Source organism: Metopolophium dirhodum, chromosome 1 (assembly GCF_019925205.1).
Source record: "Metopolophium dirhodum isolate CAU chromosome 1, ASM1992520v1, whole genome shotgun sequence".
NCBI classification, from domain to species: Eukaryota; Metazoa; Arthropoda; class Insecta; order Hemiptera; family Aphididae; genus Metopolophium; species Metopolophium dirhodum.
Window position 1 is genome coordinate 79,872,306 of NC_083560.1, and position 19,384 is coordinate 79,891,689.

Genomic DNA, 19,384 nt, shown 5'->3' on the forward strand with positions numbered 1-19,384 from the left:
AATTCCAAAAGTTTTAGATAATTAAATAGTTATTAAAGATCCCAGAAATTAATACTTATAAATGTTGTTCATGCGTATAATATTAAGTCATTAAAAATGTACTAGATCATCAATTTTATACTTGTACTACTATATAATTTACATAATAATTAATAGCATATGTATTTCTGTATACATTCTACTTACTAATCGTTATGGACTGATTTTGTAATATATTTTTAAAAAAGTAAATTTATTTTTAATGCCCTACTTTTAGAACAAAAAAGTAACGTGATAAAAATAATGTTTGGAAAAGCGAATGTAATTTAAATAAAAATATTTAGTGCAACGAGTAAAGTAATTTTATTACTTTTCAAAAGTAATTTACTCAACACTGATTATAAGGTACTAATCACTAAAAATAATAAATTAGAAATGTATATACTTCATACCATGAATACAGTCATTGACAAGCTCTGCTTAGATCGTAGCTCCAACAAAAGGGGTACAGGCATACACATTGTCCATTCCGCCAAACAAAATACTAGAGATGTTAATAAACGTTTATTTCTGTCACCAATTGGTAACATACTTGCCAGTGTTGCAGATAACACCTAAATTACATAGTAGTTAAAAATCTTCAAATTAAAACCATTATACAAAAATTTCTTGTTATTAATCTAATACATTGAGTTGTAGTAAATATAAAATAAATTTATACTATAAAGAATCATAAATTACCTCAAGGACTTTTGATGGAATGTCAGGATAATGTTTCAACAAGTTTGGTATATAATCACGGAGTAGCAGAACATTATCACAAGCTACTTGGGAAATTTTCTCATTCTTAAACTGAAAGTAAACATTTTTATAATGATTAAATCAAATTAAAGTATTAAATAACATTTGTTAACATTTACTTGTAAGGCATGTAATAATGTGATGATTGCTTCTTTAATACAAGGATGTTTACTAGCGTTACTTAATTCCTGGCATAAAAAAATACCTAAATTCGACAAAGAAATACATCTTGCTAGTCCTGATGGTTCTCTTTTGGCTACTTTCAACATAATTGTTATAACTGTGTCCTACAAAATAACATAATAACATAATTTATATTCAAAATGATTCAAAGTATTGTTTAAACTTACTTTTATATCAGGACAATATGTTATAACAAATTGATGACAATCTGGTTTAAGATAAGGTACTTTAGTAAGGTTTGAAGGAAAACTTAACAGAGAGCCTAATATAGATACAGCTTCAGCACGTGGAGCCTGAAAAACAATGAACAATTACAAAACACTTAAATAATAATTGAAAATAACTAAATAGTCCAAAATAAATATAAATTGTATTTTATACTAATAAAAAATCACACACACACATAATATATTAGCATAACACAATGTTATTACTTATTACCAAAACAACGTTTGTTCCACTAAGAACTTCATTGCATGCGTGTACAAAATCTAATGTAAGTAATGTGAAACCAGGAAGTTGGTGAGAAAAAAATTCAGAACCAGTATTTTTTAATATAGTATTGACGACTTCCTGTAAAATAAAATAAAATGTATATTAATTTACTTGGTTTGAAACATAATATTATAATATTTATAAATGTGTAATTATAATTACTTGATCACTAGAAGTTAAACCATAATGTAAAACTTTAAAAAATTGTGTGACATATTTTGGTCCCTGGGGCATATCTCTATTATTCAAAGTCATCTGACACAATAATTTATATGCATGGAGTTTACCATTTCTGTAAGCTTTCGGTAAATTCAGGGCCTAAAAGCAATATTGGTAACATCATAATAATTTTTTTCATTTTAATAATTAACAAATATTTTTTTAGTCCAAATGCAATTTTGTAACACTTTCAACTTACCTGAAAACACCAAGGCGAAATCACAGAAATTGGTGGTACTAGTTCAAGAGATACAAATGTCTCTTCTTCTACCATACCTTGATTTTGATATATCTATAAAAATAATATTTTTGTTTGTAAACAATTTTCATTTAAAAAAGAATGACATAACTTCTATTGATTTACTTTGGTCATAGTTGTGCTGAGGTCCAGTAAGTATTGAAATACTTGTTCGTGAAGTAATGGATTTTCTAAAGTATTTACATCTCCAAGAGCACTGAGCATTCGACGCCATAGTATAGCAGCAACATCGGGTGTCCATCCCCTTACATCACCACCAGACATAACTGACTTTTTATTGGTTACTTTTTCTATAATACGTAAGTAATATCTCAATACAATGTTTCACCTTCATTAGATTATTTTAAAATCCTAAGCTATAAAACTATACCTGATGAAGGATGTTGAGAAGACATAATTTCTATTTGCATGTGTGCTTCTTTAAATAAGCTGCTTTCCATACCAGTTGAAGGTACTGGAGATGGGGACCTTGAATGTGTGTCTCGCATTCGTAACACTAAAAAAATATCATTGTATTGTTAAAATATTTAAATTAGTAGCACAATTTTTGTATACAATTGTTCTCAATAAGTAAGTACTTACTTAATAATTGCGTTAAATTTTCTAAAGAATGACATTTTCGTATATTAAACAAACACTTTGATGATTTTTCATCCTTCCAGCTATACTTAAGGTCATCCGTTGTTGGTGTTTCTATACAGAGAAAAAGGCATATCAAATAAGTATCAATGTATTGATTTTTAATAATATACCTGTAATATTGAAGACCGTATCAGTTTCACTATATTTTTGAAATAAATAACTGTATGTTATGTCTGAATCACTGTTTGACCGTTTTATAAATGTTCGTTTTTTGATTGTATTATCTGATTGATTATCTAGGTAAAAAAAAAACCAAGTTCATAATAATACTATACAACTAAACAAACACATAACTACAAAAGTAAACAGTAGAAAACAAAACATCTTCCATATTTTTTGTTAAAAATTAAATACCTATTACTTTGCTTTTGTACACAAATATAAGTAGGGTAAATCCAAAAAGAAGGAATGGTTTAGGTTATTTTTAAGTTTAAGTTAGAGTTTAAATTAAAGAATGAGTACTAAAAATTGTACAAGAAATAGATAATACACTTATCCACAGACGTAGAATGAGGGAGTTATGGTACCATTTTCTTTGCCCGTAAGTATGAAAACTGAAACGGTTATCTATTATTTTTTTTATCAAAAATGCAAATATTATACACTTAATATATTTTAAAACTATAAATTGAAATTATTAAGTTATTATGCATTAAATCATTTCATAAATAAAATTATTTTATTATTATAAAATATATTCATATTAAATGTTTCTTTTGAAAATTATAGTGTTGATTGAGAACCTCATTTTTTAGAAACTTGATTTTTAGTATTTTTATTTTATTTGGTTTTTATTTAGGTATTAGGTATACGTAATTTAAGTACTTAAGTACGGAAGTTTTAATAAAAAAATTAAATAATATTAACACAATATGCAAACTATTTTTAAACAAAAGTGTTTTAGTATTCTATTGTAAATTTATATAGTTACCACTTACCGTAAAAGTAAAACTGGTTAAAGAATGTTTCTAAATAAGTTGTTTTTATAATTTAAATATCTAAAAAATGTTTAGATAAAATTTAAATTGGTATACTATTTATTTAAGTTAAACATTTAAATCTACTCTCTGCACTTCATAGAGTTCGTAAAAATCACAAATCAAAGATAAAACTCAAATAGTTTTTGAGATACATTAAAAATAAAATATTATTTAGCCATTATAGCCTCTATTCTTAAAGAAATTAATCACACTATACCTATGTATCTGTGAAATATAATATCAGGGGAAATATTTTATGAACTGTTAAACAGTTATACCTAATGATAATATGTTCTCAGTTGACATTAAATTATTTAAGCCTGCATTTCATACAAACAAAATATGTCATTAAAATTATTCCATGTATATACATTATACATCAATATTTACACTCTAAGTTTTACTTTTTAATATGTACCTCAAGGTACAAAAAAATAAATGATATGATAAATTAATTACCTGTCACTGAACCTCGTTGTTGGTTTACTCGTGTGTGTGACAAATTACACATATTATAAGCAGAGTTTAGTGTAGTACTTCCACGTTTTCTTCTTGATTTTTTATCCGAAATACGATCTAATGGTAAATCAGCTAAATCCAGACCATAGACATGCCGGGCTAATACTCTTGTTAGAGTTTCTAATGTTTTCTAAAAGGAAAAAATAATTAGGAATTTTAAAACATCAATCAAATTTGTTCTATTTTTTTTATCTTATTTGGTAAAAAAAAAATCATATGGAAATAATAAAAATACTTCAAACATATTATTCAAATTATTATAATGTAATTTATGACAATTTTATCAGTTAATAAATAGTCATTTTGTTTAATTAACTTTAATGAACACACACATAAGAAATGTATTATTATTATTATTATTTATTTCTGTACATGCATAAAAATATATTTTAAACTATTTTAATGTGTTTGATATTTAGATTAACCCACCACCTATGTAATTTTATTATTATTATCATTTTAACCATTTTTACAAATTTCATAAAATAAAGAAAAGATTATATTCTGATAAATTCTAGATATAAGCACAAAAAATTTTTAATTATAATACGTTTTAAGAAACAATGTTTTGAAAAAAAAAATTCATAATCATGATATGATAAATCAATATTAATAAACGTTTTGTCTAATTTAATTTATTTAATTGAGGTTTAAATGATCAGACAAAGAAGAATATTTAAAATTATGATAAGTAATTATGATCTATTAAGCAATTATGTTATTATAAATAATAATTTTTCGTGATGCATCAAACACGGTATGATAAACTATAAAATGGTTGAAACTAAACTATTAGTTATAGTTTGAACTTAATTGCAAACAAATGAAGTTCATATATTTATCCGCGTAGACATTCTAATGAAGATATATTTTAAAACTATATGATTTAGACATTTTTATACTTAAACATTAAAAGAATGGAATTTAATACTAAGGTGAAATAATATACTGTGAACATTATTACAATTTAAATAATAATTACTCAAAACGAAATGTATACTTTATACAAATTCATTGATTGTTAAAATTAGAATACATTATGATTTTAGATTTTGAACGGAGTGTAAATTATAGCTATGAATGTAATGGTTTTACGATAGAGGTTTTTAATTTTTTTTTTTATTTAACATTTTAAGATACTTTATTATATTGGTGTAAGAATTTTAAAAAAACATCTTGATCTTTGAGGTTTATGGAAGCAAATTAGGTTTTGTAGGAACTTTGAAGAATCAAAAATAAAAATTATACAAAGGTACCTACTTATTTTAATAATTAAGGAAAATAAAATATAAGTATGGAATAAACAGGGACATTAATTGCGCAACACTAATTTTTAACAAAATCAATTTAATAATTAAAAAATAAAAAGACATCTTTGACTTTGGCTATTTTCTATTATAATTTGTAAGTTTATTTTTTTTTTATGTTGATAAATGATTTATGCATCATCAAAAAGTTTGAAAATTTAATACAAGGATGTTCAAAGTAGTATTTAAAGCGAATTAAAAATATCATAAGTACATATTTTTTTAATCGTTTTAAGTTCAAATATCAATAACATTTGTCAAAATTACAAAAAATAGCAAATTATTTTGTACTTAAAAAAAACGTACACAATTTTTAATTTATATATCCTAAATTTTACTTATTTTGTTGTAATTTAAAATTATTATTGATAAGGATTTAAAGTTTACCATTACATTTATAATTATTTACAACAAAATTTCAAAAATATGTACATCAGCATTAAGGTATTTACACCATGCTAACTTACCCCCCCCCCCCCTTGTAAGCACACCCATGCTGACATATTATGGTCAACTCTGCTCAGATATTCAGATATATCTAAATTTATTTTTAATATAAAATATTTAATATGTAAGTTATTACTATATTAAATATTCATAAACAAAATATACATTTTATATATAAATACGAGTACAACATGATACAGTATTTTCCTTTTAACTACCTATTATTGTACAATGTATTTTGATGTACAAATTTAGTTTTATCATTGATCATTTTCCGAGACGATTAGAACTTATGAGGAATGTACCAGTAACTACCTGTACTATGAAAAGTTTGGAAACCTCTACTCTAAATTATTATAACTTCCAATTAAGAAACAAAGTAGTTTAAATTAAAATAAGTGATAAAAATATTATTTTAGTTATTAGCAATAAATATGACTACCTAGCTATCAATACACTATGAATATTAAGATAAATATATTTTTAAAATAATAATAATAATAATAATAATAATAATACAAATAAAATACAATTAATTAAAAAATACTTACCGACCATTCCCTTATGAGTTCTTCCCATTGAGTGAGTGAACAAAGTACTGTTAGAAACTGATCCCATAATTTCTCAGAAATAGGTACATTTAAATTAGCTTTTATCCAAGTTACAATCAAAGTCTATATTAAATAAAAACATTAAGTGATTAATTTTATAATTGCTTAACACTTGGCACAAGCATGCTCAGGTCTGAAATTGTTCCCCATATCAATTTACATACATGTATGCAGATGTGTAACATTTAAGAAGATATAAAATTTCTAAGATTTCCAGATAACTTTGCTTGTAAAATAAATTTACACCTGCAAACTAACTTTAAGGAAAAAATATTAATTCATCTCAAAGTATATAAAAAGTTTATTGAGAGTTCCGGGTATAAATAATGTAACATGAACCATATTAAATTATGATGTATACTGTACACAGTAAAGGTAAATTAATAGACTAAACGTGTTAAAAATGTTTATAAAAAGCTTAACACGATAAATGTACCCTTGTGGTAGTTAGTTAATACCTCTCCACCACTTTGGCTATAACACTGCACACATGTATGTCATATACATTTAAAAGCATTCACTCATAGCTAAAACAAAGTTATACACATTAATGTGGCCAAGAGCATGCTCGTATATAATTGCCAATTTTTTTATACCAATATCATATTATTAAATTTATATTGCAGTAATGTTTGTGTACATAAAAACCATATAATTATATAAATATTGAATGTCATGCTACATTTACAGGCAAATTTGTTAGACACATGGTTTTTCATAAAAATTAATATAATAAAACCAATTGAGTTAGTTCAGATCAATTAATTTACTAATGGGTTATATGATATTATTATTATGACCAGGATTTTGTGGTAATCATAAAACATAATAACTGTAAAAAGTAAATAATTACTATAGTAAAGTTACTTTACTAAAATAAATCAATTAATTATTAATATTGAATTTATTTCTTAATTTATACCAAACAAATAGTTTCATGCTGGTAACATTTATTCGACAATAACATCTTAAATGAAAATACCTGAAAATGTTGCTTGTTTTGAAATTCCAGCAGGGATGACTACCAAAATACTTTATTTTTATGCCTAGAGAAATTTTTAATTCAAGATGATCAAAAATTGATAGATTGCCTTTTCTAGCATTTATAAATATTTAAATATAAGAAAAGCATTATATACCTATACATTATAAAAAAATGTACCGTAAAAAAATACAACTTGATAAATTTAATTGTTAGCTTTTAACTATTATTATACCATAGATAACGTAAAAGGTCATTATTCCCACATGTGTTGTCTCTTTCACACACGCGTAGAGGATTTTTACTATCAAATTCATTTACCATATTTGTACTGAAGTTTATTTATAGTTAATATTAGACCAAATTTACCTATAATTGAATTTGAAAAGAAAAATATAAACTATTATCAAATAAGTAATAAATACTTAAATAATGAAGTTAATCAAATTCATATCTCATTTTAAAATAAAAATATGAAAAAAACTCTTTGCTCAAGCACAGTTTATAATATATTATATACTACAAATTCAATCATAGTTAAATTCGCTCTAATATTAGCTATAAGCAAACTGTAATAAGAATATTGCACGTAGATTTGATATTTTACACGTGTGTTAAATAGATGCCAAGTACAACACATGCGAGTACAACATTCTCTAAATGTGCCATTATTTTTACCTGAAATATTGCTGGAGCTAACTTTCCAGATAAAGTATCTTCTTTTCGCCTGGGTGGTTTTTTATTCAAAACAAGTGTAGTTATTCTTAACAGAACATTTAGTAATTGCTCCCTGTAAACACAACAAATAATAATGTTTATTGATTATTCAAAGTAAAAATGTTTAAGAGGACGTGATACCCGCAAGTGTTGTCTCCGTCTTATAAGTTTATAACATAGCAAATTTACGCTCAGCAAAACACGTGTACCCCCATTAATTTAAAAATTAGAGTAAATTGACTTCTTACAAAATCTTAAGGTAAGATTATAATCTAGACAACCTCATGGGCTTTTTATTATATTTTAATTTTTAAGCGAATTATGAGTACTTTAAAATGTACAAACAATTTATAATTTTAAAATACTCATAGTTCACTATAAAACTAAAATATAATAAAAAGCCCATGAGGTAAATAATAATCATACCTTTAGATTTTATAAGAGGTCAATTCACTCTAATTTTTAAACAAACGGAGCTACATGTGTTTTTCTGAGCGTAGAATTTACTATGTTATGCACTTGTAAGACCGAGACAACACATGCGGGTATCACGTCCTCTTAATATAACATTTGTCATTTTTCAGGTATTTAACGCTGATACTACAACATTTGAAAACATCCAAACAAATCCTACAGTAATTTGTTGTTTAATAATTTCGGCAACAATGGAATTATAAAATCTAAAAACCCAACAAAGGTTTACCGTGGTTTTATTTTCCATTACAAATTAAATCAATTCACTATATGATTTGTTGCAAGTTTGATGATTCTGTGATACTAATTTCTTGCATCTACATTTTTTATTTGGATTATGAGTCAAAGATATAATTCGTTTCCATGTTCAATTTTAATGTGGTTGTAATATTATTATAACTATTACTTTAGAACAGTTCTATTCCAAAAATAAATATAATTATTAAGTTGAAAAGTTATGTTTTCAGAGAATAAACATATAATAAACTAAATTGAAATATTGGTTTTTTTATTGTACTCTTCATTATTATTTGAACAATACAATGAAATCCTAATTTTACTATAAATTTATATACCATTCATAACTTCTTCAGTGTAAATCTATACTATAAGACAACGATGTGCAACGCAATGCTACAAGATGGCCAATTTTGAAAGTGCAAAAATCTAGAGGGCCAGAGAACATAGAAAGCAAAAAAACGCCCCTATAAATAATAAAATATTATTTACATTTAATAGTTCAATACTAGATAAAAATTCATATCTACGTTTTATGATAAACATTATATTAATTTTATAATTTTATAAATATAATAAAATAAAATACAGAAAAATCCTAACATTTTATATTTTTATAAACTTATTTGAAATGTAGCACAGGCCAGTGAAAAATGGAATGCGGGCCAGTGCGGCCCGCGGGCCGCCAGTTTCCCATCCCTGCTATAAGATATTTTACAAATTTGTATCTACTAATTTATCTATTTCTATTAAGCCGATTTACTTCCAAGTTGACATGATGACTAAGTAATCAAAACAAAAAAACGGTAAGTGGGTGTCGCTCTGCTGTATAGTAGGTTACAACTACAAGTGGGTCACTATACCGGATGGTGTTAAATTTGAATTCAATGATATAAAATTATTGTATACCAAAAATGATTCTGATTGGAGATGGTTTGTTAGCCAAGGATATTTTATATAATATTTAAGTACATTGTAATTATTAATACGGTAGAACCCATAATATTACTAAGTATAATTTATGATATTATTTTGATTAAAGTGATTTATTTTACTATTACTTAAATAGTATCTACTAGATACTAAAATTCATTTTCGCCAAAAAAATTGCATGTAATTTTGTCCAAATTTAAACTTAAAATGTCTGTAAAAAATAACTGTTTATATGTTATTTAGATTTTTTGGTTACAGTATAAACTATTTATGAGAATCTTTGTTTTTAATTTTCAATTTTTCAAAGTTTTTAGAATTTTTTAACTGCCTACAAAAAATTTGAATATTTTCGAAATTTTGATAAATGTTATCAAAATTTGAATGTTAATTACTTATAGCATAGAAAGTTTAGTTTTCAATGACTGTTGAAATGTTGGAAAGCGACCTACTTTCATCTAACGGGCAGTAAAGTGGGAATCCTCATAGTGAAATGGAAATGGTAAACTGGAAAAACCCAAAAGTGCTGGGTGTATCCTCTGCACAACCAGACACTGATCGATGAACACAGAGGCGTGACAAAAAAAAAATAGTATGATTCCCGCTCATGCGGGAAAGAAATTTCAGTTTTGGGCGAAATAGCTCACTTCCCATCCTTGCCACACAATATACTATTATTGACAATAATTAAAAAATCAAAATTTTCTTATGCCTATAAATAGCGCGACAAGCAAATATCAATTTTTCGAGTTATTTATTAATTTTTAGTTAGAATAAAAACAAAATCAAATTTTTAAAAAACTGGTTCTACATAATAATCTTAGTTTTTCCTTAGTTTTTGTTTGTTTTTCATGATGTTTATGAAAACTAATTGGAATTTTTTACTTTTGACCCCCCAAAGTACTAATTAGATTCATTTTTCCACCAAAAAATCACAACATTTTTACTGTCTCAAAAGGTAACAACATACACAAAAAAAACACACACACGCACATCACTGTAAAATCAATACATTCATTGTTCCTCTCAGTATCTAAAATAGAGGAAATAGTATATAATCAAGGTGCAAGATCTACTCTGAAAATATCCAGATTCTAGTATTATAGTAGAATGCAAGTATTTTATAATTTTTGCTTAATGAGATATAGTTTAAAAAGGTAAAAAGTTGAAAGATTATTCAATGTGATGAAGTTATGCATTAAATTAACATTTATTTTGTTTTCATCAGAAGTTACATGAAATAAAAGGGTACATTGACAATTTCAGGTGACAATAATATTCAGTAAGATAATACATATTTTATGTCATTATGTAACATACTCCAAACTTTTAAGTAAAAATGTATTTTTTTATATAATAATATCTAAGGACATTATAAATTAAAAGAAATAAGTAAAATGTCTTACCAAGTTTTTAAAGACATATATGTATGCATGACCATATATCTATAAATATTCAAAACTCGTTTGCAGGTATCCACTTGTTCTTCCAACAACATTGGATACTCAGTACCACTTTGGGCCACAAATACATGTAATGCATTTGTCATAAATAATTGAATGACATTCTGGAACGTAATATTAATTAAGAATTACATTTTCAACCATGAAGATGATGACATTCATTTTTTAGTAATAACATTATACCTAATAATTAAAAAAAAAATTACCTGAAATCCTGCTCTAATATCACCATATTTTGGTTCGTATTTAACTGGTGGAATTTCTTCTGCATTATGCTAGATAAAATATGACTTTATAATATATTAAGTGTCCACAATATTTTAAATTAAAATAATTAACATTGATTCAACTTACATCTAAACCAGACATTTGTGCATTTGTTCCTTCTGGATCCAACATGAAAGGAGGTTGTTGAGACACCTATATGTCAGTTGAGCCAAATTATTTTAATTAATATACCTACGATTACACATACCATTGTCTTAAATATACATACACTTAATTGAATCCAATCTTTGTACACAGCAATAGTTCTCCTTATTGCCATAGCCCAACTAAAATTCAATAAAAATGCCTGACGAAATATTTCATGTATTAAATTAACGTTTTCTCTTGATTTGTATAAAGTATCCCTGACAATTTCGAAAGCTACTAATTGAGCTTTGTCTCTGTAACAAATATTTATCATTATTAACTAGAAAATTGGTAATACATGATTTGTGTTCGGAATGCTTTATGATAATTTAGATTTTAAATTGGTTAATTTTTAACTAATTAAATTAATTATCATTAAGAAAAAAATTTAGAAGACAACACACATAATGTGACGAAAAGTGTAATCTTTCTCTTACAAACATAACAAATTGGGGTTCAAAAGTTCCAATTTTATATTGTTAGCTTTAATATTAGAATTAATAGAAACTACCTAGTCTGAATTAGGATGCAGCCAACTATTATCAATATTATATATGTAGTTGGATTTTTTAATTTTTAATCTTTAAGTTGAGTATATAAATTATTAAAATTTATAAAAATTCAGTTTATTTAAAATTGAAAATATTGAAAAAAAACAAAGATAGTATACTGATAATGTTCTGACATTAAGGTTTGATATTTTAAACTAGGCCAATCACTCTATTATTAAAGCTAACAAAAAAAAATTGGAACTACTGAACACAAAATTGCAATATTTAACATTTGTAAGGCGGATACAACCATGCAAATGAGATGTCCTCTTAATATTACAATCAACAAATAATTTATTTTAATCTTTTAATATACCCAATGAATTTCGATATTAAAGGAATATTTGGGTAGTGTTTTTGTTTAATATCTTGAGTGTATCCAGCAAGCCATTTTATAACACATACTCGACAACTACTATTAGTATCATTCCTGCTTTGATTAGAACAATCTGGCAGGTCTGTAAATAAAAGTAATTTTAACATATTCAATTTCAACTTATAACAGGTTAAAGTTTAATAATTAAAATTAGGTTTATGCTAACCTGTTGTTTGTTTGTAAACGTTAGTAGCTGTTGAATAATCCGGAAAAATAGCTGGTAAATAAAATTGTTTGAATTTTTCAAATAAATAATTAAAACATCGTCTTTGACAGTTTTTTAGATCTTTCCACATTATACGTGGAACCTATAATTAATAATTTATTTATAGTACTTTATTTCTTCAAAAACCATAGTACCAATAAAAATTATCAGGATAATACATAATATTATGTTGATAAACAATTGAACACATTATGTAAATTTTTACATATTTTGTATGTTACACAAACTGTTTTAATTTATTTTTCCTGAATTTTTTTCCATCTACATGAAAAATGAAGATAAAAATTAAAAAGTAATCATATGTGTTATTAAAGTCATACATTTGTAATAATTTAGATTTATAAATTATAATATGTTATTTTTAACATATTTTTCAAAACCATCATAAAAGTTCAGCATAATTTTTCATTAAATTATTTTAGTTATTTTTTTGAAACCCAAGAAATATTAACATTAGAAACTTGAAACATATCACTATTACTTAAATTGTAAGTTCTATACCCTATATATTTCTACAAAAGTACTAATATGGACAAAATTGGATATTCAAACAAAATTAACAATTTTTATTCTATCGTTTTTAAATTTTAATTATTTTGCTACACTGAAATTTTTTTCAAACTATTTATCATCAATTTAAGGGTTTAAGCTGAAATTTATGATGTAAATAAATAATATTATTAAATAATATAGTTATTTCATTCCAGTAAGGAAAGTTTATGAGAATTCCTATATTTTAAAGCCTTAGGTTATTAAAATCAAACATTTTACGATTTTTTAAACAAAAAATAATATGCGTGATTTTGGATTTTAAAATATTAATTTCAAAAGCACATAAAAAAATCAGTACTATGAATTTACTTTTTATTTTATTTTTAAGCTTTACAGCTAAAATCAAAAATGTTATCATCATAAATTGAAATAAAACTAAAAGTCAGAATAACTCAAACATTTATAAATAGAACAAAAAGGCCAGATATATTTTGAAAATTATATCATGTCTAGAAAATGCTAATTTAAATATTAGATTAAACTGTTTAGTTTCTAGTCATTAATTATTGAATTACAAAAAAATAAACAAAATCAATTTTGTTAAAAACTGGTTTTGCATAAGTATACCTGTTTACCTATCTGCAATTTTTGTTTTCCTATTATTTTGAAAAGTAGTTTTTACTTTTGACCCCTAAAGTACCAACTAGATAAAATTTGCTACCATAAATGATCCTCAAAGTTATGACAGGAGTATTTTTACTGCTCCTAAACGTTAAAGGTTTCGTCAACACAAAAAAAACATCAATGTTAAACCAATGCACTACAATATCGCTTTATTCAGAATCTAATAGGTAGTGATAATGACACAACCTTAGACAATTTTATAGTATTGAAATCAAATATATGTATGTTATAGGCAATTTGAACAGCAAACAAATTCCCCATAATACCTAATAAAAATTATAAAACTGGTATAATAATTTATTAACGAAAACCTAAGTTAAGTGGTTTACATAGTATTTTGTGTAGCTGGTGTAGTAAGGCAATTTAGGAAAGAGCTCACTTGGGATGTGAGTCAAATCTACTAATAATATTATTTTACACTGACATACAAATATTAGTAAAATTAAAATTAAAACTTATTAACATCAAGACAATCAAATTTAATTTAACAATATCATATTGTTTAGAAAAAAATTAATATTGATCACAGTTATTGGGCTTAATTAATAGATTCAAAAATATTTCTATACTTATGTATCAAAGACAAAACTATTTAAACAAACACGTTTAAAATAGTCACCTTGCAGATTGCACAAGAAAGTTCAATAGTGTGTTATTATTTTTAATTTGTTTCCAACACTTTATCAACAAAGAAAAACCAATTTGTGTAGAGCTATAATGATTTATAATTCACAATTACCCCAAACCATTAAAAATTTTAAAATGTAAAGGACTACAAATAACTACTTTTGTACCAATAATTGTACTTTCCCTAAAAATAATTTGATTCAATAGGTTTCTTAATATATCTGCAATGGCTCTCCCACTGACAGATCACTGAAAGATGTTAAGATAACTATACAGGAAAATTAAAAATAATATCAAACTGGTACAATTTTCCTAGAGAAATACAATATGTAATTTTTATAGTCAGTTTATTTTTCATTGTCTCAAAAAATGTTTTGCAAAAAAAAAGTAAATATATTACTGTACAACAAATACCTTTAGGTTACCGGGGGATGGAAAACGTTAAAAACCAAAAAAAAAACAATTAATAAAACAAAAACAAAAGGCAACTGAACAACAATAATGAAAAATCCCAAAAACAGAAAATATATAATAAAGAAATCAAAAACAAAAACAAAAATAAATTATAGAATTATATACCACCGTGAAAAAAAAATATATTCCTGCTGTTGAAAAATTGATGATTCTGATAACTAATAATTGTTGACAATAAATTTTATTTTTATGAGTGTTTATCTTTATTTTGTACTTTCCATTTATTACTTTTGTTTCAATGCAAATTTTTTATTTTGATTCTTAGATGGATTCTATATTTTTATTTTGTATACAATTGTATGTTCAGAATTGTTTTCTTTATTTAGTTATTTACTCTAAAAATCTCAAATAGTGTTTCACTTTACGTCTTTAATTTTTAGTCTTTACCAATGCACTTTTAAAATTTAAAAACCTTTTATCTTGAAATTCAGAATTTTCTAATTTTCATATAAATTATAATTTTGGTTTAAAATTTAAATATTAAGAATAATTAATTTTAACTTTTAAGTGCATTCCTGTATTGTGCATTATTATTATAACTTATAAGTTATAAATTATAAGTAAAAATATAAAAAAAAAAAATTATCAAAAAAGTTATTTTGAAACAATATAGAAAATAACGCTTTTAAAAACGTTATTTGCAAACAGTATAAAAAAATTAATATTTTTAAAAATGTTTATCAAAAACATAATAATCAAATATGTATTAATAATATAATACGTTACTTACTGTACATACTTAACTATATTATCCCTACTAATATCATTGATTATAAATACTAATATTTATAATCAATGCTAATATAATAAATGCAACAGTAACTCTGTCTTTTCACAACTAAATTGTTGAATCAATTTTGATGAAATTTACTATGGAGATGAGATAGTTTGAACCCTGAAAAGGTACATAGGATACATAAGGTACATAAGGTAACATAGGTAACTTTTTTTTTTATATCACTGCAAAGGAAATTACTTTTTTTTCATCAATTTCAAGTTGATTTAGGTTACGGAAAATAAAATAGTTATTATGTAACTCTAATGGCAGCCAGAAACAAATAAAAAGGAATTTTCTATATAATAATATATAAAAAAGTAAGGAAAACGGACTATGCAAGAGTGCTAAATTTGCGGGTTCTAATTATATTATAATATTACACCACGCAATAAACTACAACTACAGGCACAATTTAACACGTTGACTGCATACTGGCGCCAATTGACGTTATAAGTATCATTAAGCAACGTGTTTGATACCATATGGCATCTAATATATAATTAAAATAAATGGTTTAAATTCTCTACACGTAGCTGAATTTTATATTATTATTATTTAGAGTGGATTAAACGCATGTTTTTAAATATATATACATACGTCTTTAAGAGTAGTTTCTTTATTTTTTTTACTTTTATTATATGTGCTGGGTGAAAACTGCAAAAAGACATACGCACTACGCAGTCTAGGTGTTAACAACCTTTACATTTTTTTAAATATAGCAAATACTTAGTCAAATTCACCACAGGCCCATTAAATTACACTGAAACCATAAAACTATATAGAAGCGACACTCAGCTGATTGGGTTCTTAGTTACCCGTAATCGGAGTCTGAAATTCCAAAAATCATGGAAATAAGCCCGCACCACACCAACCTGAGGTTATACATTTGTTTACCCAATTTACGGAAAATGTTTACAAGGGTTGATTTGGCCAAACCACAGTGTCTAAGACCAATTAAAACTGAGATACAATAAAGTGCTTTATTTTATATTTGTTAATTTTTTCCTGTGTAAAGTTTACATAGACATACGTTGATACACCACAATATACCCAGATTACTTAATAAAATTAATAGAATACTTACTCAGCATCACTTATCTTATTAAAAAAACAACTGATAAGCAAGTAAAGCAGTGAGAAATAACTTGTGTTTTTATGTTTATGAGGAATTAGAATTAATAGTGTATTTTTGGATTGATCTATTAACAGCAAGTCCAATAATATTATTAACTGATCGAATATTTAAAATGATTGTTGATTGGTATAATTTATGCCAGATGTATGAATAACATAATTTGATAAAAAAGAAAAATGTTAGTAGATGATGTGAGCTAATACAAATTTACTAATCCTTAATCAAAAAAAAGTAAAATACCATAGTATATCTATGTTATGGAAATGAACTACCACAAATTCCCAATTATTGCTCTATCACAGAAAACAAAAACACTAATTATTGTAGAACTCTGGAATTTTATAAAAAACTATATAATATAAATCTAAAGTTACAACTAATTTATTGCTTCATGACTTGTAAGCAATTAAATGAAGAATAGTGTCGATCAATCAAAAACACAATTATTACTTGGTAACTTTTGGCTAAGATGTCAACAATATGTATTATTAAGGTGAAGTAAGGCAATAAGTATTGGTAACATAGATAAAACAACCAAAATAATTTGTATTTCTCACTGCACCACTGATTTCTAATTTATTTGTATATAATCATTATTATTACTATTGTTTTTTTTCTAATTTCTCTAAATACTTAGTTATACGCCATATAAATGATAAATACATTAATAACTATTACCTGATTAACCATTAATTCTAGAAGGGATTCTAAATAGTATTTGACTACATCGTCTGGCTGCTTTTCACCCATTTGTGGTGCATATAAAAGATTAGTTTCTACAGTACCCACTGGGCCTAAAAATAATAATAATTTTAATATAAATAATATTGTAAATTTTCTTAGTAAGTGACTTACTCAACAAATTCTCATGTAAATTAATAGAAGATGAATGGTTATTCCAGAGTGCGGCCAATCCGGGATGTTCGGGTATTGGACTGGAGAATCCAGGTACAAGTGTTGCAAATATTGCATGTACTGAGTCAGGTGCATTATGTCCCAAAATTTGATACCATAAAATAAAAAACCTAAGTATTTAACACAATTAGTAAGACACAAGATAAAAATAAATCTTATAAATTGATTTTTTTATGCAAATAATAATTACTTGATTCCATCACGTCTCAACCGCCATGAATTTTCGGGATGTAATAGTTTGGTAATGATCATACACATACTGTGACATTGCCATCTTTGTGCTACAATTTCTGGACATAATGTTAGTACTTTTTCTAGGATTATTAGAATAGTATCAAGTTCATCTCTATGAATTTTAGTTACTGTAAAAAAATATGGAATAAAAGATACGAACATTAACATTAACAATAATCTACCTAAGTAATCAAATAAAAAGAACAAAACACAACTCAAGTATCTAGTTTTTTTAATATTAGAGAATGAAAATTAACATACTAGGTACTCGAAAGTTGTTAGATTATTTCAAAATATTATAGTACTTTGATGCTTTGTGACTCATCCTGGAAACATTAATTTAGGCAAAAGAAACTTTATACAAAATGATATTATAAGTTTAATTTTAAAAGTTCTGATGATTGCTTTTTGTTACTGTCTTATTCATATACAATTTAAAAATATTTTAGAAATTCTCAAAAAATTATAATAAATAATTGGTAATTGTTGGTACCTATCATAAAACCACAATATTAAGTACCTATAGAAAATAAAAAAAATCTTTATCTACCTCTTTGTTTCAAATTGGCTTCAACACTAATGAAACTTTCATAAAATATTTGATAGATACTGCTGTAGTTGCTTTCGAACAAATGTTTAGATTCATTTTCGTCGCTGTTGTCTGAAACAAAATAAAATGACGTGCAAGTCATTGGATGGTATTGATCACAAAACGGCAATATGTACCAAACTTAACCAGCACAATATAGTTGATGTTCTCAACAACACAAAACGTACCCAATAAAAATTTCAAATGTTTGAATCTGGTGGCTGTGTCTTTTTTCGGGTCCAATATCTTGTGTGCCGATTTTTTCACGTCCGTTTGTGCTTTTTTACTAAACATTTTTCGGCGCTCCGAGTTCTAACATTGTTTTTGATCGATCCAACGTGTCGGCCGACGTCGGTGACACGGGTCCATCGGTGGTGTGCGGGACACGACAGACGACAAACGATGACGATATTATACTGTTATGACGGTGGCCCGATAAAGCAGCGTGAAGTGAAACTGTTGGGACTTAGCAAAACGCCGCAAAATTAACGACCGTCGGACGGGAGACGACAACCACAGAACCGTACATCATTGATATATTTTGCGCACGAAATACTGAAGAATTACTCTCGATCGCTATCAGTGTTTTAAATTATCATTTATCAGACGTGTTATCCATAGATAATTTCCTTATTATCTATTGT

The 19,384-nt window shown here is 25.5% G+C and overlaps 1 protein-coding gene across 5 annotated transcripts in view; it reads right to left on the reverse strand.

Annotated features, from left to right (window-relative positions):
* LOC132936327 (ral GTPase-activating protein subunit alpha-1) overlaps positions 1-19,308 on the reverse strand; it is a 31,369-nt gene extending 12,061 nt beyond the window's left edge. For 3 of the 5 annotated variants that reach the window (XM_061003034.1, XM_061003033.1, XM_061003032.1), the window contains exons 1-25: positions 18,929-19,308; positions 18,702-18,812; positions 18,108-18,279; positions 17,858-18,027; positions 17,681-17,796; positions 12,753-12,894; positions 12,527-12,668; positions 11,742-11,913; positions 11,600-11,665; positions 11,452-11,520; positions 11,189-11,349; positions 8,103-8,214; positions 6,383-6,505; positions 4,018-4,207; positions 2,689-2,814; positions 2,519-2,629; positions 2,307-2,432; positions 2,042-2,226; positions 1,877-1,969; positions 1,621-1,776; positions 1,405-1,536; positions 1,131-1,256; positions 900-1,067; positions 721-831; positions 432-593 (exon numbers count right to left, since the gene is read on the reverse strand). In XM_061003034.1, the coding sequence (XP_060859017.1) occupies positions 432-593; positions 721-831; positions 900-1,067; positions 1,131-1,256; positions 1,405-1,536; positions 1,621-1,776; positions 1,877-1,969; positions 2,042-2,226; positions 2,307-2,432; positions 2,519-2,629; positions 2,689-2,814; positions 4,018-4,207; positions 6,383-6,505; positions 8,103-8,214; positions 11,189-11,349; positions 11,452-11,520; positions 11,600-11,665; positions 11,742-11,913; positions 12,527-12,668; positions 12,753-12,894; positions 17,681-17,796; positions 17,858-18,027; positions 18,108-18,279; positions 18,702-18,812; positions 18,929-19,034 (3,348 nt within the window). In that variant the 5' untranslated portion in view covers positions 19,035-19,308. Of the gene's footprint in view, positions 1-431; positions 594-720; positions 832-899; positions 1,068-1,130; positions 1,257-1,404; positions 1,537-1,620; positions 1,777-1,876; positions 1,970-2,041; positions 2,227-2,306; positions 2,433-2,518; positions 2,630-2,688; positions 2,815-4,017; positions 4,208-6,382; positions 6,506-8,102; positions 8,215-11,188; positions 11,350-11,451; positions 11,521-11,599; positions 11,666-11,741; positions 11,914-12,526; positions 12,669-12,752; positions 12,895-15,819; positions 15,913-17,680; positions 17,797-17,857; positions 18,028-18,107; positions 18,280-18,701; positions 18,813-18,928 lie in introns of those variants that run through there. The other 2 variants (XM_061003035.1, XM_061003036.1) reach the window with 2 other exon arrangements.
* Between the last annotated feature and the right edge of the window lie 76 nt (positions 19,309-19,384).